General features: G+C 41.3%; 1 protein-coding gene across 2 annotated transcripts; it reads left to right on the top strand.

Annotated features, from left to right (window-relative positions):
* The first annotated feature begins 376 nt into the window (after nucleotides 1-376).
* YWHAE (tyrosine 3-monooxygenase/tryptophan 5-monooxygenase activation protein epsilon) lies at nucleotides 377-22,761 on the top strand. Of its 2 annotated transcripts, XM_065647204.1 has the most exons (7): nucleotides 377-576; nucleotides 11,554-11,753; nucleotides 17,294-17,400; nucleotides 18,224-18,430; nucleotides 18,615-18,751; nucleotides 20,351-20,395; nucleotides 21,849-22,761. In XM_065647204.1, the coding sequence occupies exons 1-6, from the start codon at nucleotides 513-515 to the stop codon at nucleotides 20,356-20,358; spliced, it is 723 nt and encodes a 240-aa protein (XP_065503276.1). In that variant the 5' UTR covers nucleotides 377-512; the 3' UTR covers nucleotides 20,359-20,395; nucleotides 21,849-22,761. The 2 variants fall into 2 exon arrangements, with proteins under 2 accessions (XP_065503276.1, XP_065503274.1); XM_065647202.1 differs by lacking the exon at nucleotides 20,351-20,395.
* Nucleotides 22,762-22,845: the final 84 nt, after the last annotated feature.

Here is a 22,845-nt window from a genome sequence, read left to right as displayed (position 1 = left end):
AGCCGGTGATCTGTACAAAAATAAACCGAGCGGTACTCAAGTAGTATCGTCAGCGTTTGAGGGCAGCACAAACACGTTCCCTGAGAGAAAGAGCCGCACTGAGGGAAACGCCGCTCCCCCCACACCCCCTGCCCGCGCCGCGGGGCCTGCCCGGCGGGGACCCGGCCCCACCCCTCGCCCCTCCGCCTCCCCGGAACAACGGCGCCCTCTCGGTTGCGGCCCCGCGACAACCGGGCGGGGGAGCGGGCGGCTCCGGCCCCGCCACCCCCGGGCTGCCGCCTCCCGCCGCCGCGGCCCCGGCCGCCGCCTCCCACCCGTTGCCAAGGAGCCGCCGTTGCCATGGGAGGCCACAGGGCGCATGCGCGCACTTGCGGAAGTGCCCGGATGCAGCGGGAGGAGGTGCTGCCGCCATATTTGCCCGGAGAGCAGCGAGCTGGTAGCTGCTGAGCCCCCCAGACCCATCGGCTTCCATCCGCCCCGTGCAGTCCCCGACGCCGCCCCGCCTGCACGACATGGACGATCGGGAGGACCTCGTCTATCAGGCCAAGTTGGCTGAGCAGGCCGAGCGCTACGATGGTGAGCGCTGGCTGGGAAGGCCGTGCAAGGCCAAGGGGAGAGGGAGGGAGCGGCCACAAAATGGCGGCTGGGCGGGGGAGGGGGGGCAGGGGCGGAGGAGGGGGGGCCCAGACAAAATGGCGACTGGGAGCGCCCCAAGGGGCTGGTGGAGCTGGGGATGGGGGGCCTGAACGAGTGGGTGGCTTGGGCCTGGGCGGAGCCCGGTTCGGGGGGCGGTGGCGGCAGAAGCCGGGAATAAAATGGCGGCCGCGAAGGGCGAGTCCCGGGGGGGACGGGGGGGGGGGCAGGGGAGCCGCCCCCGCCTCGGGGGGCGCGACAAAGAGACCCCGCTGCCACTCTTAGTGCCGCTGACCGGGGCGGCTTGAGGCGGTTCTGTCGGGCCCGAGCTGGGCGGTGCGGGCTGAGGGCGGCTCGGCGCAGACAACGCCCAGGGCCGCGCTCTCCGGAAGGTGGGTGCCCGCCCCCCTCGGGGGGCGAGGCCGGGGGTCCCGGGGGAGGGGGCCAGCGCTTTCCTTTCTCTTCCTTCGCCTTCAGTAGGGGATTCTGCTGCCCCTGGCAAAGAGAGCGAGCTCTCACCCTGGAAGGATCGAGTACATGGTATTTCATTGCCTGAAGAAAACGCATAGGCGTTCATTATGTAGGAGAAATTGTTACATATAATTTTACTTTTCCAGCATCGTGTTCTCATCCTTTTTTCCCCTGGAAGTCTGTGCGCTGTGTCTGATCACTTAATATCTAGGGAAAAAGTGGTAGAAGGGAGGAACTGGCAACCCTGGATGGTGTCTCTTGCCCCAAAAATGTCTCGCGACTGTTTCTTTCAGCGTATTTCCATTGCATATAAAAGAAAGGACCTTTGATTTTTTTTTTTTTTAATGATGTTACTCTTCTGACATTGTTGCTTTTGCCCTCAAACCTTACGTTATCCATTTAAGGTGAGATACCCTTGTATGTTAAAAAGTGTGAATGCAGTTAGACTTAATTTAGAGGTAGGAAGATACCCCATATACTTTCTGTTCGTAATTTTCATAGACAACGTGGTGAATTTCTTGCCAAATGACATACTTTTACTGAGTTGTGCTTAGAAAGCTTTTAATAGCACTGTTGCGAAACATCTGAAAAATGCATGGTTTTGGGAAGGAAAATAGAAACTACAACAAAAAGAGAAGGCCTAAATAAGACTTCCTTCTATGATAGTTCCAGCAGGGAAATAAGGTATAACTAAGAATTCCACTAAATGAGGGAAGTCAGACAGTCTCCACAATAACTGTAAGGACTTACAGAAAAAAATATGCCTCAAAACCCAGATATTGGGGTACAACTTGACTAAAAGACGTGTAGATGAGGTTCTTAGGGACATGGTTTAGAGATGGGCTTGGCAGTGTTAGCTTGACAGTTGGACTCGGTGATCTTAAAGGTCTTTTCCAACCAAAATGATTCAATGATTCTATGAGTTGGGTGGAGGGAAACGTGCAATTCCATATTACACAGTAACTGTGCAACTTCTGCTGGGAGGTGGGTTTTTGTTTTGTGTGTGGTTTTGTTTTTTTTTTTAGTACTTATTGCCTACCCTAAAGGGTGTGAGCTGGGAAGATCCATTTCCTTCTCCCTGACCCCCAGTCCTGATTCCAGCAGCATTGCTGGAGTTGGTTTGGTGAGTCGGGAGGAAAGGGTTCTCCACCAGGCATGGATTAGTCAGTGCAACTCAAAGTGTTGACTCTGGTTTGAGTGGAAACCCAAGTTGGATGCTTAGCTGACATCCTGGAGCATTCATCATTGTTGGGAGCTTTTGAGGCACGACTGTCTTTCTGGTGTTCTCTTGAGTCAGTGGTAAATCAGTTCTTTAGAAAGTAATGAGACTCTGCTCCATTGTGGAGACCTGTGATGCAAAACAATCACTCTTCCTGTCAACTAATAAAAATTGATTAGTAGGGATTGCCCTGGTGCAGCATTTCCCTTGATGGACTTTCTATTCTACCAGTATTGTGGATGTTTGCTAACAAGCTGGCTAGATCAAAATGTAAAGGACTTCTTATGCTATTTTGCTTCTCAGTGATGAGACTCATTAGATCATCATTTAGGAGGGAGCACTAAACTTAAAGTTGTCAGGCTTAAATCAGTGCTCTGGTTTTTAGTCTTCATAAGCTTGTTGGACTCAGGTTGGTTAAACAAATTGAAGTTGCACTCTCTAATCTGCCAGCTGTTCTGAATGCGTCTTCATGTATCTCATGTCCATGATGTGGAAAAATATGTACTGTAGATACTACTTTAGCATCTAATTCTCTGTTCTAGTTCAGCTGAAACAATTAAAAATTATTGGCATAATTTGTTCTTGTTTATATGAAATACTGCAGTTCTGCCAAGATCATAACTGAGACTGCAAAATCTGTGAACAAAATGGTTTGGGAAGCAGTATGGTGAAAGTGTAAGTTATTCTTAATTTTACTCTTCAGTTTAGTCTGAGATACATGAGCATAAGGTCACGGTTATTAATTGGCACATATAAAATGGTGTGATGGTAAGTACTGTCTATAAATATGCTGGCATACAAATCTCTTGTGAGTGTGAAATGACAATTTTTCATGTTTAATGTTAGGATAGCATTAAGTTCTGTCCTGTATTCTTTCTCCTTGAGACTTGAGAAGAGTGGTGTGTGGCGGGTGGTTCTTTGTGTATGGTTGTTGGCATTTATAGCAGCACTTATGGTGAGCATCTAGCTGGAGCTTCTTTGGTGTTACTTACCTGACCCACTTAAAGAATTTTTGAAGTCTTGGAAGCTGTACTTGTGAATTTTTGGAAATCTAGTCCTGTACCTAAACTGTCCTCAGTATATTGGCCCACATTAAGGGGACAACTTTCTAGATATTCCTGCAGTGTAAGTAGCATTTAAGCCCCGATCTCCAGAGATATTAAGAGATTTGGGTGTCTGTCTTCACAGATCTGCTTAGACATGTCATGACAAATCACAACGTGCCAGGAAGCTTTGAAAGAAATCTCACTGCTGTTCCTTCAAATATTAATAGAATGAGATGTAACTATAAATTGTCCTTTTTTTTTTTTTTTTTTGAACACAATTGAAATAAGTAACATGGTGTTGGTTTGTGAAATTACCTTGCTAACATATGAGTTCTTTATATTCAGGGAATGTGTGTATCTGCATTCTTGTAGACTGCTGCTGAATGTCGAAGCCAATTCTTCATTGTGGAAGCTAGGTAACATCTTTCTTTGAATCAGGCAAGAAGTGTGCTATGACACAAAGTAGACTGTAAGCAGAAACTTAAATGCCAAACAACAGTTTTGTACTATTGGTCTTGAATTGTATGGCTTCAAATTTACATATGGTATAACTCATGTGAGTTGAAATAGGTGTTTAAGTATGTTTTTTTTTCCCAAAACCAGCTAGTAGATGAGGGAAGGGAAAGGAAACCCCCCAAAACCTACCACACCAACAAACAAATAACAGCACAAAAAAACCAAACCAACCAAACAAAAAAAGACCACAACCAAAAAAAAACCCTATTTGACAGCTCTCCTGACTGCTGATACAGCACGCTAACTGCTGACTCCTCCATGTTTTTATAAATTGTCTATCAGGGAAACGTGTGTTTTATTCTGAAGGCAGTAAGGTGTGCAGCAGTGGACCAAATTCAAGATTCGAACCTATTTTAGAAAAAAATTGCCTCATAGTAGCAGGTCTTGAAATCACAGCCTAGTGAAGAATCAATCAATAAACTATGTCACAAATTAGAATTGAAGTTGCATATTAATTTCAGTTTGCAGAGGACCTGTTTCTTTCGAGCAAATGTCAAGCACACTTAGGGATGTTTTTGTTGTGTGTTTTTTTTCTCTCTCCCTGCCCTCCACCCCCCCCCCCCCCGCATTAATGGTTAGTACTTATATCTGTCTGTCAAAGGTCTTACTGTTCTGGTGATGTAGGGTATGACTGCTCTCTTTGTCTCTGAATTGGGTAAATGTGAAAGTGCTAAAAGGCAGAAAAATCTTGGTATATGCCTAAGTAATGTAGGAATAAAAGAGATGCACAGAATATGGCCAAGACAATGTTGGAGGAATTAGATTGTTATTTTTTTAATGATGATTTTTTACGTACTGGGCCGTAAAAATTAACTTCTGATCATGACAAGTTGTTTGAGAGAGGACTTTTTTTTTTTTTTTCCTGTAACGGCCTTCTTGAATCTCCTGAGGTAGCAAGAACAACCAAAGGAGACAAACCTCTACAATTAGATGGTTTGGTTCTCTGCAAGCAGTCCAGAAGCTGAGTTGGTGTCTGTTAAGTTACTTGAGTACTTGTATTAGAAGATCACTTAGTAGCAGATCTCAGTCAAGCAGACAGTATGAAAAGACTCATTCTTTAGATTTGCTTATCTTTGCTTTCAAACAAAAATTTTTGTTTCAAATACTGGGGAAAACCTCTTTTATTTAGAAAAACAGATGTTCACACCTTGCAGAGATGATAGTGATGACTTAGAAATCATGTTCTTGTTGCAAGAAAGACTTGTGTAATACCACTGTTGCTCGAATAATTTGGCCTTAACCCATCTATTTCTCCAAGTGCATAAAAGTACAAGTATGCCTTGTAGAACTGTAAATTGCAGAGTCACGCAATCAGATGTTGGAAGTGTCGTGGCTGCACCAGCGGTTACAAACCTTATACAAGGAATAGCAGCATAACCTGCTGCTTTCTCTACAAAATCATAGTCTAAGCCACTGTGCAGGATGGATATTCTTCAGTATTTTTCCCCCTCTCTGTCTTTTGGTTGTCTTAACTTGTGCAAATATAGTTGTTAGGTTCTTTTATGCTCGTTTGTATAAAACTTGTACATTGCGATGCGTGGCGTGCTCTAGATACGGAGCTTAAAATAGGATTATCAATTTTTAGTATCTGAGTCTGTTCCCTAAAAGAGCACGTGTACCCTGCTTTTACTTGCCTGTAACAATCTACTCAGGGTGCTTCAAGCACATGAAGACCTTTGTAGAAAAATTATGTAGTGTGTAAGGATAAATGTGTTCGTTTTATGCTTTTTTTTTAGAAATTAAAGGTGCAGTACTGCAAAGTGGGGTGAGCTAATCTGACAGCTCACTGTTGGAAGAGGGATATTGTCTCTTCTCTTGCTACTTCTTAGGTTTACTTGGGTTCTAGTCTGACCTTTAGAGCCAATTCAGTTCTCTAAATTATAAGCAAGATTTTGTTTTTTGTTTTTTTTCCCCCCCCCCCCCTGCCCTGAGCTGGTGACCTGAATCAGCCAGTTGAGAGGTCAAACAAGTCTGGAGCTGCTGCAATGGAATTGACAGGGGTAGAGGGGAAAGCCACCTGTCTACCTCCCTACAAGCTGCTGGGCTGGTTTAGCCATCTAAGTCTTACTTGGCAAATGCAGGATTTCTTAAGAGAACAGAAAAACTTAACGCAGGCAGTGTAATAGTGTGTTCAGTGAAAAGGTTCCTAATGGATGGAAGGATGAGCCATGTTTTTTCTTGGCTTGAATTTGGAGCTAATAATTGTAGCGAACAGGATGGTGCCCACTGATGCCAGGTGTAGGCCTGCAGTTCTAGGGAAAATGCAATGTATGGGCATTAATCTTCACAGTTACACTCATCACTTAATGAAGAAAATACATTTGCCCTTATTTCTTCTGCTCTTTTTTTGTGTTTGTTCTTAGCAGTTTGCTGGTACTAAGTTAGGACTTGAGTTTTTCTGGATCTCTTACAAATGTTAGCATGCTTCCCAGCACAGATCACTGTGTGATTGCACTGGTGATCTTTGTCCAGAACACTTGAGTCTTATACCCTGTTTCCTGTCTTTCAGCCAAGTGCTTATCCATGTGAGGACTTTCTTCCTATCCCATGGCAATTGAGTTCCTTAAAGAACCTTGGGTGAGGGACCTTGTCAAATGCCTTTGGGAAATCCAGGTAGACTATATCAATCATGTCTTCCTTGTCCATATGCTTGACTCATTAAAAGCATTACAGTAGATTTGTGAGGCATTACTTGTGTTTACAGAAGGCTACGCTCTACAATATAGAATTTATGCATATATCCACTCAGTTTCTTTTATGTAATTCCTGTCAACTTGACTCATTGCGAGTGTTAGGTTGATGGGTCTGTAGTTCCTCTTGTGTCTGCTGGAACCTTTCTGAAAAAATGACATAGTGTTGGTTGCTTTATTTGCTGCTGCTACTAAAGTCTAAACTGAGGGGTTACACACAACAGTTTAAGATCACATACTCTTGAGTTCTCATGACTTGTTACTGATCATCTTTTGTTCATTCCAAGAATGAACATGTACAATACTAGTACTGAGTCTTCTCTGAACTCTGGTTATGGTGAACCACTTTGTAGGTAGCACTCAGCGTAGTGGCAACCACTGTCCCAGTTCTTTGTGTCCCTACTGTTACTCCACAGTGGCCGGAGGTGACTCAGCAACGTTTGCAAGGAGGAGCCAAGCACCTTAACCATAGTAGTAGTAGAATGTTATTAAAAAATGGCATGAGCATTATTATAGTTTTGTACTATTTAAGGCAGTTGTTTTGAGTCTCAGTTAAATGCCTTTTTTTCCATAAGAATAGACAAACCTGATCAGACCAAATGTCTGTTTATTTTGGTACTTCTTATAATGACCAGCAGTAAATGCCTGGGGAAGGATATAAATGTAGAGCAAGTGTGTCATTCTCCAGAATATTCCCCTGTCCTTCCACAATTTACACTTTTGGGATTTCCTGCTCTGATGGTGGCATGATCTGACCGTAGCATAATGAGGTGACAGCCACAATCAAATGAAAGGCTGGAATTTAACCAGTTAAACTATGATCTCGGTCTTTTTGAATCTGCATAACACTACTTTTTCCACAATGCAGTGTAAGCATCTCTGGATTGTGTATGCAGTGAGTTGTCGTTACTGCAGTAATCCTTCCTACTGAAACGTAATCTCAGACTTGTATTTTGTCTTGAATGGTCTCTGAGCTTTTCACTTCCCTGTAGAATCTTCCAGATAGGTAAAGCTGCACTTAGAATATAAAATATTTGTTCTGTTGGCAGGCATAAATGGCTTTATTTTTGTATAGGATTGGTTTTCTATTGGAGAAGATATACATGTGCTGTACTCTTGCTTTTGTATTACCTGAATTTTTAAGATTATTCATTATTATGGTTCTACAGGATAATAGTCAATGACCTAATTTGCAGAAGACTGAGGAGATGTATCAGGGCTAATGTGTAGTGGCAGAGGTTGTGCTGCTTGGTAGGACTGGGTCTTAGGTATGTCTCTGTAAAAGCTATTGCTCAGCTTAAATTTGATTTGTACTCCAGTGCACGGAGATGTTGGATCTCTGTTTCAAGTGCTTGTAGGTGTTCAGCCCAGCAATTGATAAAATCCCGCAGAAGCTAAGCAATTGATTAAATGTGTCATGATATATTTGGGTGTGTTCTGAGAATCAGATAATCATTTATGGGGACAGCAAGTCTCGTGTATTATTTTTTCTTCTAAATTTCCATGTTATTAGACAAATCTGCTTCTAGGGAAGAGATAGTGAAGGAAACCTGTAGTACACTTGAGAACTTGCCTATGTTTTCCTAGCTGTGGCATTTTCCTGATACAAGTGAGAAGATCTTGGAAACTGTTACTGTACATGTTTCTCACCTCCATGCTTCTGGAGTAACTATTACATGTATGTATCGTTGTTTATTATATAAGTGATAAGTGTGAATAGTTATTTTACTTTGTCAAGAAGCAGGATTTTTATAGAAATGGTGCAGTACATCCCTTGGTATGACTGAAATGCTCTATAGTTAATCCTAATTGGTAAAACACAGAAGAATCTAAACTCTTTTTAAAGAAAAGCTAAATCTGTAAGAAGTTGCTGTATGACTGTTAGAACAAGGTTGAAAGTGTAATTGTTAAAAAAAAAGTGTAAAAAGATGTGTACTTCAGAAACCTGGTTGTTCCAGAGAAGGTGCTGGTGTTGCTCAGTTTCCTTGAGCTTTCATAACTTCAAAGAAAATCTAATGGAACAAACTTAATGTGATCTTGGTTAGTTAAGCTTGCCACATATCTAAAAACAGCTGTGATTGATTAAAGCATAATGGTCATCCTGGGTCAGACCAAAGATGTTCAGAGTGATGGTGGATGCCTGGGAATGAGCATCATAGATGAATAGTATGGCGTGACTGCCCTCTCCTTTTTCTACACTTTAAATTATTTGTATTTACATAGAGGATATCTCTTCAGCTCCTGAACTTCTACAGCTAATGGTTGAAGGGGGGTTTGTTCATTCACAAATACAGGTTAATTTCATAAACTGCAGATGTAGTGCAGTGTCAGTTGCTCCTCTTATCTGAGGGCAGTTAAACATTTAAGCTTCAAGACAAGTCTTGTGTTTCTTTCTGGAGCTTGGCAGAGGTACTTAAGTAGCAGAGACTGCAAATCTTAATTCCCACTTGTCATATTTGTTCACAAAAATTAACAGGCATGTTATCTTGGGTGTAGCTCTGCTGTTCTAAAAAACTTCAAAATGTGAGATGACTTAATTTTCAAAAAAGTATATATTTGAAATAAATTCTTTGTAGAGATGGTAGGGTCATCCTTTAGGAAATAATTCACAGTGCTTGCATTATTTAAGTTGCATATTTTAACTATATCACATTGCCTTTGACTTAGCTAACTTAAGTTACAAGACTGTATGTATGTGGGGTGTGTTAGGGCAACTCTTGAAGTCTTAAAAAACAATTAACCATTTTGCAATAGTAGGATGTTGTTTTGTAAAAGTTTTATCAAATCCTTGGTGGTTTTTTTTGTTTGTTTCTGTGATGTGGAGAAGCAAAATCTACGGGTTAGAGGTAAGGATGTGTTCTTTCCACTTCTGGTAAGAATAGAGCCACTACACATGTGGAGACCTGTTGGAGACTGATAACATTGTTCCTGCCAGGGAAGAAGATTGAGCTTACACTTCCCATTGCTGAAATGGCTTATGCCTGTTAAGATTGCAACTTTTGGTACCTGAGTAAAAAAACCTGAAAGTGAAGCTTCATTAGTTTCCCATTGCTTGTGCTGCCATGACACAGCAGAGTGTAAGGAGGTAAAATGAAGGGGGAGGAATGATGAGTGTGTGGTGTGGTTTAACCCCAGCCAGCAACTAAGCACCACACAGCTGCTTGCTCACTACCCCGTGGTGGGGTGGAGGAGAGAATTGGAAGCATGAAAGTGAGAAAACCCATGGGTTGAGATAAAGATGGTTTAATAAGTAAAGCAAAAGCTGTGCATGCAAGCAAAGCAAAACAAGGAATTCATTTGCTAATTCATGTGGGCAGGCAGGTGTGCAGCCATCCTTAGGGAGCAGGGCTCTATGTGTAACAGTTACTTGGGAAGACAAGTGCCATCACTCTGAATGCCCCCTTGTTCCTTCTCCTTCCCCCAGCTTTACGTACTGAGCACGATGTCATATGGTGTGGAATATCCCTTGGGTCGGTTGGGGTCAGTTGTACTGGCTGGGTCCCCTCCCAGCTTCTTGTGCACCCCAGCCTACTCGCAGGTGGAGTGAGAAGTAGAAAAGGCCTTGACTCTGTGTAAGCACTGCTCAGCAGTAAATAAAACAGCTCTGTGTTACCAACACTCTTTTCAGCACAAATCTAGAATGTAGCCTCATAGCTACTGTGAAAAAATACTGTCCCAGCCAAAACCACCACAGTGTGTAAGGTAAATAGGCTACAGAACAGTAAAGCAGCATATTACAGGAGACATAGCCTTATCGCATAGCTGTGCTTTTGGCAGAAGCTAAAAATGACATTCTCATGTCCTTCTACCTGGCAGATAGGTATGGAACAGTTGTCCTGTTGACTAGATGGGATAGTTAGGACTTAGTCTCCGTCATTAATGGTCTTATTTTTGTCTTTGGGGATTCCCACCAGTTCTGGAAGCTGGAAGGTAAATGGTGAATGAACTGAAGCACTGTGTGGCAGGACAAAACCTATGATTCCTGGATGTCTCATCCTAGGCTCTCGATTAGTGTATATTTAACTTTTTTTGCTTTTATTTTTCTAATATGTCACAAGTAATCATAGTGTGGTTAGGTAATGGAAGGACTGTAACCTTCCTTAAATAGTTCAAGCTTTTGCTCCCACTTGAGTATAGGAAAGCTATATGTAGTCATAATTTTTTTTAACCTCAGATTTAGAAGTCCTTTTCAAAAGGTTTAAACTATAAATATAAATTAATTTATATTTTGTGTGTTACTTTTCAGTGTAAATAGCTGCTTGGCATGGGTAGATATGGTTGCTCTGGTTATCCTCAGGATGACTTTTTTGTTACTTCTCCAAGCACCTAATTTTTCTTCTGGTCGTTTCCTCTTGGAACTTTGACTTCCTTTCCTAATAGCAGTACTCATCCACAGCTCTTCAAATCTGGGTTTTATTTTTTGGTCACTTACCATGTTACACTGTATTCCACTTAGCAAATCAGTGGTGCTTTCTGTAATTCTTCAGTTTATCCTTCTGTGCTGAAAGTTTGCTTACATTTGGTCATGCTTTTCTCACTATTCATTGCCTCTTCTGAAGTGCCTTGAAGAAGCACTGTAGGATTGTACTGATAACTATTATCTGCTGTGAAAAACGTGTTTGCTGCTAATGCTAAATCCTTTTTGTCTGTCTCTCAACAACAATAACAAAAAAACCCAACAGCAACAAAACCATGAACAAAAGAAACCACCACCAAAAAACCTAACAACAAGCCAGTCAACTACCTTTAAAGAGTTTTTTGGTACCCTTGTCAAATGTATTTAAAAGAACATCAGATACCTCCTTTGTGTACACATGCTCATTGATTTGTTTGGAACATTGCAGTGTAGAAGTGAGGAATAACTATATGAAGGGAGGAGGGAGCCTATTTTCATAAGCTATCATTAACATCCAACTTCTATTGAATGGTTTAAAAGATGCTTTAGCTATGACAATAATTTCTGACCTTTTCCTCATAGAAATGGTTGAATCAATGAAGAAAGTGGCTGGAATGGATGTGGAGTTGACAGTGGAAGAAAGAAACCTGCTTTCTGTTGCATATAAAAACGTGATTGGAGCCAGAAGAGCTTCCTGGAGAATAATCAGCAGCATTGAACAGAAAGAAGAAAACAAAGGTGGAGAAGATAAATTAAAAATGATTCGGGAATATCGGCAAATGGTAAGATGTAGTTGGTGTTAAGGCATAATGTCATTTAGTTAAGGTCCTGTGTTGATACCCTTGCATAAATTGCCCTGGTATTCTAGATTGTGTGCAGTGTGATGGCCTGTAATAAGGTGACAGCCCTGAAAGGATGAGGTTTGTTCCTTGTCTGGAGGATAAATATACTTGGTGAAGGTGAGAGGTTGGGTGTTTTTGTGTAAACACTCAAAAGGCCAGTAGACTCGAAGGAGAAAGGGATGGCTTTTCCTTCAGCACATCTGCATATCTGCCAAGTATTTGAACTGTGCTAGCACTATTTCTTCCCTGCTTACTCAAGTGTAAGGCTGCTGCACATGCTTTGTTCTTTCCCCTCCAACCTGACTTATCCCAAGCAACTTTTTTTTTTTTTAAATTACCATGTCGAAGGAGGTGTTTATCTGTTAAGTTTCTGCCTCTGATAAAAGTTGCTTTGGATCATACAGACTTTGACCCTTGGTGCTATTGCAGGACTCTGTCCTACAGAGTTCAAAATAGTAACAGTTAGTTGAACTGCCAATGGGGAAGGATCTTCAGTGGTGTTCTTGGCGTAAAGACAGGCAGTGTAAAGTCAAATCGCCACTTGCTTTGACTCTCTTACCTTGTCTCTTATCACTGTGATAGTTGCATTTCATGTACATTGGCCTTGTTTTGTTACTTTTTCACGCAGACAAAAAGTTGACAGGAGTTGCTGTAAACTGAGTGCTTAGCAGTTGGGTGACAGTGAAGAATAGTTGCCCAGTTTGTCTTGTACAATGAAACTGGCAGAGCTATTATTAGCTCAGACAGTTATGCCTGGGTTGAAATGAGTGCTCAGATAGTATGGCTCCTCTGACAGCAACTAGTTCTTAAAATGTAGATTTTAAACTTTTTTTTTTGGTCCCTAAGTTGGTCAATTAGACTGATAGCTGTTAATTTAAGATAAAGCACTCCATGCTCCTGGGGATGGGGGGTGTTAAGATATCATGGTCATCTCAACTGTGAAACTTGGATGTAATAACCTCTAGGGCCTTGCTATTTTCTCTCTCTTGAGAGAGGGGAAAAATTGATGCACATAACTTCATGCTGAGTCTAGGCAGTCTCTGCAGCTTTACCTAAAATGGAGAACTTGGAACAAGCTTTGACTTTCATCGGTAAGGGCTAATGAAACCTTCAGCTATTAGAACAGCGAGTTGTTCCCTCTCCTCCACCCTTTCCTTAATTGATGGTTTAGCACAGAGCAGGAATGCTCCAATAGTATTAAAATCCCATACATTTCTGCAGGGACTTAATGGCAATTTTTTGAGGACAAGTTCTTCCACATGGTTCAGATCTTCACTTCCAGAGAAACAGTGGAGTCTGTTATATCACCTGGCACTGATTCATATACCACCAATGGAAATTATGTTGGCTTGGAAATCCTTTTTCAGGAATGACTCTGGACTACTTTCTGACTCATAGGGTTTCTGTTCCTCCATGGAATTGTTAAAGTTGTGAGTTTCTAATTTTATGCTGGCATGCTGATGGGATGAGGCTCTGCCAGTTACATACAGTCCCAAATACCATTTCTTGATGGATGTCTAAAATCTTTGTAACAGATCCTATAAAATAGGACAATAGATATCTGATGATTGTTTAAATTTGTCTTGCAATGTGTGCTTCCAGTTCTTTTTGCACAATGTTTTGTGGGTGTTTATTTTCTGCCGAAGATCCTTTAATAGTGAAAACACTTTTTTGGATGTTTTTGAAAGGACTGTAAAAAAAAAAAAAAAAAAAAAAAACCCATTGTTTTGCATTTCTCTTTGCAAAGAGAGCAAGTACCATGCAGAACAGACTGGTGTGCAAGCAATATGTGTATGTAGTCCTTGAGATACCTGTTGGGAGAGAGGCCACATGCAGTGCTGTGCCAATAGCATGTTAAATGCTTAAAGAAATAGCTGTCATGGTTGTTTTAGGTGGAAGAGTGCTGTGGAGAACTGTAATGTAGTGCCATACTGGAGGAGGGCTGGAGTCGAGTAGACACAGCTAGTCTAAGTTTTCCAGAGTGCTTCTGTGTATCATCTGTAGCTGAACAGTGGATACTGTTTGTAGCTCTTGGGAGACTTACTATGAGTTAACATCTGGTCTAAGGAGAGTTAAAAGGTTTGGCAAGATGGTGTGGGAGCAGTAAAGGCCTGAAGAACATATTGCAGAGGTTTAGGTGAGGCTTCTAACTGTTGCTGCTGAACAGTAGTGCCTGTGCCCTGGTGTCACGCTCAGCACTTCTCTGAAGGGATAAGGTCCAGTGCAGGCTCAGCAGAGTTCTGGTTATTACGCTGCCTTGTCAACAAATACCCACTGTTGTAGTACTCTTCAGAATAAGTTCCGTGTTGTTGGAAGACCCTTCCTAGGCTTGAAAGGCTCTGACCAAAAAAAAATGCCAATGAGAACACTTGTCTGGGGACTGACCTGCCAAGTGTAAGGCACTGGGGAGCTGGAGAGAACTCTAGAAAAAACACATCTCTTTCACCTGCCACCAGAACCAGGTATGACCTTGCTCAGCTAAAGAGTGCTGCTTGAGTTGAAATGGAAGGTGTAGTTTGTATAAAAGTAATTATTTGATGGTTTTGGTGTACATCAGTTTGTTTGAGCTTTTAGCCAGTGTGACTTGGGGCAGAACTCGAGGGATGGTGTTGTCAGAGTAGGGCTGGGCTGGTTTTGTCTGGGGTGTACACTATGTACTACTGAGAGATGATGGAAGGCTCCAGGCTGTGACTCTGTTAAACCACTTAAGATGAATGTAGCGAGACACATACATAGCCATGGGGGAAAATGCCACTTACTTGCTTCCTTTGCAGACCGGCTGGTTTTCTGGGTCCTGTGGCCATTTGGATACACAAAAGTCAAGCCCTTCGCTTTCTTGTCTGACTGCATCTCTGTAGATGAGAATACACTGAGGCTTATGTTCTTCATCCTTGGGAGGATGAAGTGGTGTTACGTCTGCACATAACGCAGTTCACTTGCTTGCAGGAAAACCAGCTCCCTTCCCTTTTAGCATAGGACAAGTATTCACCTTCCTCTTACTGGTGTGTATTTGTGGCATATGAGAATGTGTGTTTCTAGTGCTCTGATTTACAACCTGGTTGTATTCTGGGGCAGCTGCAGGGCTCTCTTCTCCTTCACCTCTTCCTAGAAAGGTTGGGCTATGAATTGGTGGAAATCTGAGTGGTCAGTCTGTCTGTTTTGGCAGGAGCAGGAGGGAGGTGGGTTGCAGGCTTTAGTAATGGTTTCCTACTGTTCTAGTTTCATGCTGCATCTCAGTTGTGAGGTGCAGTTATTTTGGGGGCTACATATTAAAACAGGTCAAAGAACTAGTACAGGTTACTCTTCTCCTGGTTGCTTCTAATAAGTTTCCTTATTTAGATCACAGGGTGGTTTATGAGCTTTTGTATCTGCAGAGCTAAGAAGAGAGTCTGGAGTCTGATTTAGCCAGCACTATTACTAAAATAGAGGCAGGATGGATTGTGGGGGCTTGTACATACCCATCAGGATGAGAAGTCTTTCCTTGCTGCTCAGAGCCTGTAGTACCCGATGTCATATTTGGAGCTGGAATGGTGATAGACCCTAAACGTGCATTTTCCAAGTGCTCTGAATGGGCTTAGTGTGGGCTCTTGTGCTGGTTTGCTGCTTCGCAGAAGTCAATGAGCTACTCTGTCTAGAAAACATTCTTTTCATAAAAGATCTGTTAGGGGTTTGTTGTGAGGTGTTTTGTTGTTTTGTTCTTAATCAACTCAATTTGTATTAAACCTTTTTAAACTAAGCTTGGTTGGGACATTTACTTTGCCCTGGACAGCAGTTGATCTCCAGTAGCTTGTGGGACTGATCCTTTAAGCAAAGCTGAAAAAGGTCTGTCTGAGATGAATTAGAAGTTTGTACATGTATGGTTCTTTAACAGAAGAGGATTAGAAATTGATTTAATTCTTTGCAGTTTTGCTGAAGATCTCTCTGCAAAAGAAGTCGTTGAAAAAGAGGATCAAGAGGAAAGAAGTTTGCAGGAACTGACTGCTGGCCAAAGGTTTTATAGCTTTTGTAGCCCAAGAATATAGGAAGTAGATTCTTCACAAGTGACCACATTTCAGCAACTTCCTTAAACATTTGTCGCATAACTCTAAGTATAGCATCTAACCCTTCTTCTGAATGTTAGGGCATACTGACATTGTTTGTACATGAAATTTGCTGTGGATTATTTTCTCTAAAGGAACTTCTGCAAATCTCTTAAGTAATTTTGTACAAATTGGTATGCGTATGTGTGTGCCAGCTTTATATTGATTTCAGATCTATAACAGCTTTTGAAGGATAGGTGTTGTGGTTAAAACCTTAATAGTTTGCGAGCTATCTGGTGATATTACATGGCAATAAAAATGCTTAAAGAAGAAAAAAAGCTGCATGGGTGGGAGGATAGGAAGGGATAGTGGATTGAGTGGGGCTGCTCTTGTGGTCCAAGACATGCAGCTACTGGTAGTTTCTTGTAGCTGATGTTGATGCCTTTGCCTGAAAACATTTACTTTAGAGTAATACAAGTAGCTTGAGCCAGAGTTGTCTTCAGCCGCAGCTATGAAAATTACTGCAGAAATCATGAAAGAGCAGCAATAGGCTCCTCTCTGCAATGAACCAACCACTCCTACTGGGAATGACATGGCATGCTGAGAGCAAGTCTGGTTTTGGCAATGTTGATGTCAAAAGACACTTTTTACCTTTTTTGGGTATTCTTAGTTTCTTTGCTTTCAGGTATCAAAGTTCTGTGGTAAAACCTAAGCTCGTAGACCTTGCCTTGTATTCTAAATCAGAAAAAATAAAGGTGATGTGACCATATTTTCAACTTTGGCTATTAAAATCCAGTATTTGTTTCTTAATAAGGCTTTATATATTGATTTTCCTTGGCCACAGATCTCAGTGTTAGCGTTGACAATTTCTGCTATTTCTCTGACTTGTAGTGCTTTGCTTTTTTGCCTGCTTCTGAAGTTTGTATCTTCTGGAGTTTTTCCTCTTGTATCTGACCTTTTTGTTTGTGTGGCACATCATTATTCTCTTTGATACTCCATGATTTTTGTCTTAAGGCTCTTCTGTGAGACCTTCGCCTCCCAAGTAGTCACTAGAAACTTGTTCTTAAGGTGTCATTTAGCTCTGAGGTAGAATGGAGTTTAGCTGATTTGTATTAATTGCCTTAAAATTGTCCCCTTTACCATTGCCTTCCCATATCAAAACCTTAAGGAATTAGGAGTTGTGCAAACCTTGCAGTAAGGAATTATATCCTGAGACAGACTTAATACAACTGTCTAGTGAGATGTCTTCCAGGGAGTCATGCATTTCATTATATGTCACTCCTTGCCTCTTCTGTGTGCCACCTAATTACACCAAAGTGTTTTGCTTAATGCACCTGTGGAACAGCTGAATTTTTTGTTGTTTTTTTCTTCTGTCCTACCCCATTTGGATTTTTATGATGTTGCCTGTTTGTTTTTGAAGTAGCTCTTAGTCTTATGTGCTAACTTTTTTTTTTTTAATAGGTTGAGACTGAACTGAAGTTAATCTGTTGTGACATTCTGGATGTACTGGACAAACACCTCATTCCAGCAGCTAACACTGGCGAGTCCAAGGTTTTCTATTACAAAATGTAAGTACCTTGTGAGGAAAGAACCTCTTACTGTATCTGAACTAGATACAGAAATAAAGTAGCTGTACATGTGTTTTCTGCCCACTCAACCACAGTAACTTCTAGAAAGAGGGCGGTTTAGTCATGTCTAACCAACATCCCTTTTTGGCTACTATTGAGGTGTTAGTGTCCTAATTGTGTGGTTTGGGATAGATGTTGTTTGGAATAAGGTCATGAGAACTTAATGTAAGCTGTTGTGTAGCTCTTACATCTAAGAAAGAACCGTTAATTGAGGTAATACTACAGAGATCATGTCCCTACTTCAGTGTTTTCTTGCATGAGCTGTACCTTCTTCATAAAGAGAAGAAAATTCAGTAGATGATTAACTCATGTGGTGTCAACTTCACAATTGCAGTACCAAATGAAACTTGGCCTTTGGAGCATGTTGCGGCAGTCACTAGTCTGCATAGTTTGTACTTTCTGAAGCAGAGTTTAAATCTTGAAATGATTAGAGCGTTTTCCCCTGTAGTTCAGTTATCTCTGTCCTTTAAATCAGAAACTTGCCTAGTTTAGATGAGATGCTGTTGTATGGGGACACAGTTTGGTAACAGAGAAGGCAATGCTATGATTTCGTGTACTAATGAAAGAAATTAAGTGAGCCCAAACTGGTTTTCCTATCTGATGCTTAAAATGCACTCAAGTACTAATGCACTGTTGTCTAGACAGTAATTCAACAGCCGTGTCCTTTGTGTGAATATACAAACATCAGTTTCAGAATTCAGCTGTTAATTTAGTGGCTGGTTGGCAGTAAGAACTACTGACTTGTGGCTGTTTCTGTTTCCAGGAAGGGGGACTACCATAGGTATCTGGCCGAGTTCGCTACAGGCAATGACAGGAAGGAAGCTGCAGAGAACAGCTTGGTGGCTTATAAAGCTGCTAGTGATATTGCAATGACAGAACTCCCGCCAACACATCCCATCCGCTTAGGACTTGCGCTCAACTTCTCTGTATTCTACTATGAAATTCTTAATTCTCCTGATCGTGCCTGCAGGTAGGTAGTAGCTGGGAAGATGGGGAAATCTAAATGCTGTTAAATAATCTGAAACCTTGTTACAGACACTATGGGTGTCATGTAGCCAAACTAGAAGATGGATGTTCAGAGGCACAGGCTTAACCTGTGTGCTTCTGGATTCTGTTTAGCAACATGTTAAATCTGATTTATTCTGTGCTTGTAGGTTGGCAAAAGCAGCTTTCGATGATGCTATTGCAGAACTGGATACACTGAGTGAAGAAAGCTATAAGGACTCTACACTTATCATGCAGTTGTTACGTGATAATCTGACACTATGGACTTCAGACATGCAGGGTGATGGTGAGTAAACTCTGCTCTAAAATGCTGCTGTCTCCGATCTCTGCCCAAAAGACAGAATGTGGAAATGCGGATTGGTTTGGTGTTTTACTTCTTTCCTAATAATTGACCTTCCCGAACTTCTGTCCTTTCTTAACACTGGATAAGGTGATGGGATGACACTACCTGCTTTTGAGAAGCTTTTCAGCTCTCGAAGGAAGGAGGTGTGGAATTAGTAACGCTTTTTTTTTTCCTCCGCCCCTGGCTGTTTAGTCACTTGTGATTATTTTAGAAGCAGTGACTTCATTTAACTCAGCTTTTCTTTCTTACGGCTTGTCATGTTCATCTGTGGTGTCATTCCAACCAGATGTGAATTTCCAGTGCAGGAAGAAGTACTGCAAATGATCTAGTTCCCAATGTTTTTCAGGTCACTCGGTATTTCTGTTGGCATTTTAGTGGAAGATTTACTGCCATCATACTAATAATCACTTCACCTTACAGCACTTTCCATATCTTTTACTCTTCTTATGAAGAATTGACTATGATGAGAAGAAGAAAAAGGAAAAGGGATTTTGTAAAACACTTTGTTACTGGGAAAGGAGGAAAAAACCCCCAAACCAAAAAACCAGAACAGTTTTGGGAAATCTAATTTGCTATTTGAGATGTTTGAGGTGCTTTCTTCAGTAGTCCTAAAAATGCTAGTTTGCAGCTATTGCCAGAGCAAATACCAATTATATCCCCTGGCAGTACTAGTGGGTGGGACATGGATTGTTTCTGTTTACTAACATCTGATAGTTATTTAAATATTTGAGACTGGGTTTATTGCCATTCTATTTCCTCTTACACTTTCACATACAATGCTAAGTATAAATTTACTTGTTTAGGTTTTTTTGAGTTAGGCCTTCTGTTCCACCGATTATTTGTAGTGAATTAAACATACACTTTAATTAGAAAGATTGAACTCCTATATTCTTCTGCAAAAATCGTCCTGGTGAGACAAGTGGGAAGAACTGACTTTCTTTGCTTTTAACTTGGAGGGAAGAAAAAGTCCTGTTTGAAGTGTGTTAGATACTTAAAAACTCAAAGGCTTGAAACGACATTGCTGCTTAACTTCAGATAAATATCTTACTTTTTTTATAATATATTAGCTGGAGCACAGTAATAGTCACACAGCTTTACTGCAGGATACTTTATTGGTGTGGGGTCCATTTGAAAGCAATTGTAGAATCTGTTATCTTTTTACTGACTATTTGTTTTTTATGTAGGATTGATGGGATTGTTTAAAAGCATTATTATGTGATAGCTTTTAGCTATTTGCATAGCTCATGAGTGGTGAATGTTGCAGGTCACATTTTACCCCTATTTCTTCAGGCTTTTGACAGAACAGGGAAAACTGTAGATGTGCTGGGTCTTGGCTCCTGGGTTACCCTCTGTTGTAGTGCTGAAGTCTCTTGCAAGGGGCCACATGTTGCTTTCAGAGCTGTCAGGTGTTACTCAGCTGCCACACTCTCCCATCTCATTACTCTACCTTCTAACCATGTCATAGATGAGCTGTTTAGTTTATTTTCACACTTGTAATGTCGTCTTCATATTCCTGTTTTCCCCTTCTTTCCTGCTGTATAGATTCCTAAAGGAAAGTCCAACTGTTCATTTCCTAAAAACTACTTTGTAAGTCTTCGTCATGGCTCAGTGAACTTTTTGGCATCAGTTTCTTCCGATCACTAATCATGCTTGCTTCTGTCACTCTCGCTGCTGATAAATTGCTCGTATCTTTGACTCCGTTGCAGGGCTAAGCCATGTTCTGCCAATGTGTGACCTGTCACCCCTACCCAGGTCCAATCTGCTTCACTAAGATCCAAAGTAACTTACGTGTTTGGGAATTGAGCTGCATACCTGGATGGATATTAAGAATTTGGGCATGAAAAGTACTTTCACTGTTGCCTGATACAGGATTATTTGCCTAAGTGCATTGGCTAGAGCATGCTCAGATCTTCTTTTAATTGTCTTCCTGGTTAGGGCCTCTGCTTTCTTATCTTAAATGATCTGTTGCATAATTACAAATGTAAATTTTGTTGTTGTTGAATGCCGTGTTCTTAGTCCACCTCTTGCAAAATCTACCTTGCCTGGTACCTGGTGATAATTCTGAATCTGGACATGCTCTGAGCAGGCATTCTGATTATATTCTGGAAGTCATTAGTCTCATTTGATTGGATTTTACTGCAGATTAATTTTTTTGAATGGGTATTTTTTTATCACCCTTGAAGAGAGTACCATTTCACGTGGTTAATTGTAAAGAAAATATTTTTCAGTTTGTCTTACCAGTTAATCGTGCACGTGTTGTGGCACTACCTGAACTATGTTAAACTTTTTCCTGGCGCAGTTGCAATCAATGCAGAGGGCATCGCATGCACCTCACCCAGGGCAGCTGAGCTGGAACCAAATACCTACTCCAGGAATCTTTACAGACCGTATAGGCTTCATTTTACTGCATGTCACAGCCTGGTTGAACAGGACCAAAGTGGCTGTTTTTCAAGAGGAATGAATGTCCACAAAATGTTTAATAACTGCAAGCCAGGGGTTTTCCTGTCATGTTAGACTTTTGAAGTAGGGATGGTTTTTTGTACTTTTGGTACCTTTAATAATACCTGCCATCAGGGTTACTTTATAAAAACTGTTTTGGTCTCACTTCTATAGTTAGTGAGTAGGTGTCAGTGCTCTCTGGAGCAGAGCTGAGGTTTTGGGAAGGTACGTTCCGATGGATGTTGATCTACAGCCGTTCTGTTGGGGTTTGTCTTGGCTGTTTATCTCTTGATCAACAGGACTGATCGATCACATGCAAAGTCTCAGTTTTCAGAAAGGGTGGTTTTGTTTGTCCTTACGTCTTCTAATAGCTTGTGCTACAGTTCTGTATGAAATACGATGAGGTGATTATAAGGCTTAATTTCCATGGAAATGCTTCACTCCAGAACTGGCTGGTTTGAGTCTGTGTGTTACGTATGCAAGTGTGCGAGTGAGCGCGTGTACTTGCATGAAACTATTAATCTCTAGATGCTTGTTAAGCCATTCCGCAGGTCTCGTTTCTAAAAGTTAATGTCTTCCTTACTTCTAAACACTTTTATAGGTGAAGAACAGAATAAAGAAGCGCTGCAGGATGTGGAAGATGAAAACCAGTGAGACACAAAGGCCAACAAGAGAACCCATCTCTGACCACCCTTCCCCTTCCCCACAAAAACCCTCAGTGTCACTCTGAGAACCACCAAATCTGACTTTTACATTGGGTCTCAGAATTTAGGTTCCTGCCCTGTTGGGTTTCTTTATTTTTATTTTTTTTACACAGTTTAAAAGTTCTTAAAGGCAAGAGTGAATTTCTGTGGATTTTACTGGTGCCAGCTTTTAGGTTCTTTAAGACACTAACAGGACTGCGTAAAAGCTCTTTCAGCATTACTGTATTGTCTCCTGCCAGATGTGGCGAGGTCGCCACTGGAAGTGGATGTTCCACCCCAAGGCTGTTAGATTTGTAGGGGAGAGATTTGCTATGGTGAGGTAGTGCGCATGTGGTGGCGTTTTTCTTTTTTTATAACTGTTTAAACGGAATTTTATACCAATGTTTAAACTTAATTGGGTGTTTAGCTTGAAGTTACAGGTTGCATTGGGACATATATTGTAGTGGTTTTACTGTATAAAAACAGAAGTTTCCAAACTGCTGAAATGTTGCTGAAAATCATGGTGCTGGTAACAGTTCAACAATCCGTGGCTGCTCATTCTTGCCTGTTCTTTACTTTTCCTCAAAGCAGGTTAGCATTGAAGGTGGCATTGATAAGCCTGCATGCGTGTTCAATATTTTTTCTTTCTCCCTCCCCTTTCCCCATCTCCCTTCGCTCGCTCAACCTCTTTTGTTCAGTATGTGTAACTTGAAGCTAATTTGTACTACTGGATATCTGACTGGAGCCACAGATACAGAATCTGTATTGTTCTTACTGAAACACAGCATGGAATTAACATTAAACTTAAATAAAACAAACCTAAATTAAAAATGCCAAATATTACTATGACTTTCTTTTCTATTTTAGTTATTCCAGCAAGAATAACTTTCCTTTGTTGCTTGTAATAGGAATATT

The sequence above is a fragment of the Caloenas nicobarica genome, chromosome 17 (assembly GCF_036013445.1).
Source record: "Caloenas nicobarica isolate bCalNic1 chromosome 17, bCalNic1.hap1, whole genome shotgun sequence".
Taxonomy (NCBI): domain Eukaryota; kingdom Metazoa; phylum Chordata; class Aves; order Columbiformes; family Columbidae; genus Caloenas; species Caloenas nicobarica.
Note: the sequence above shows the minus strand (reverse complement) of the source record. Positions and strands in the feature narration are given on the sequence as shown.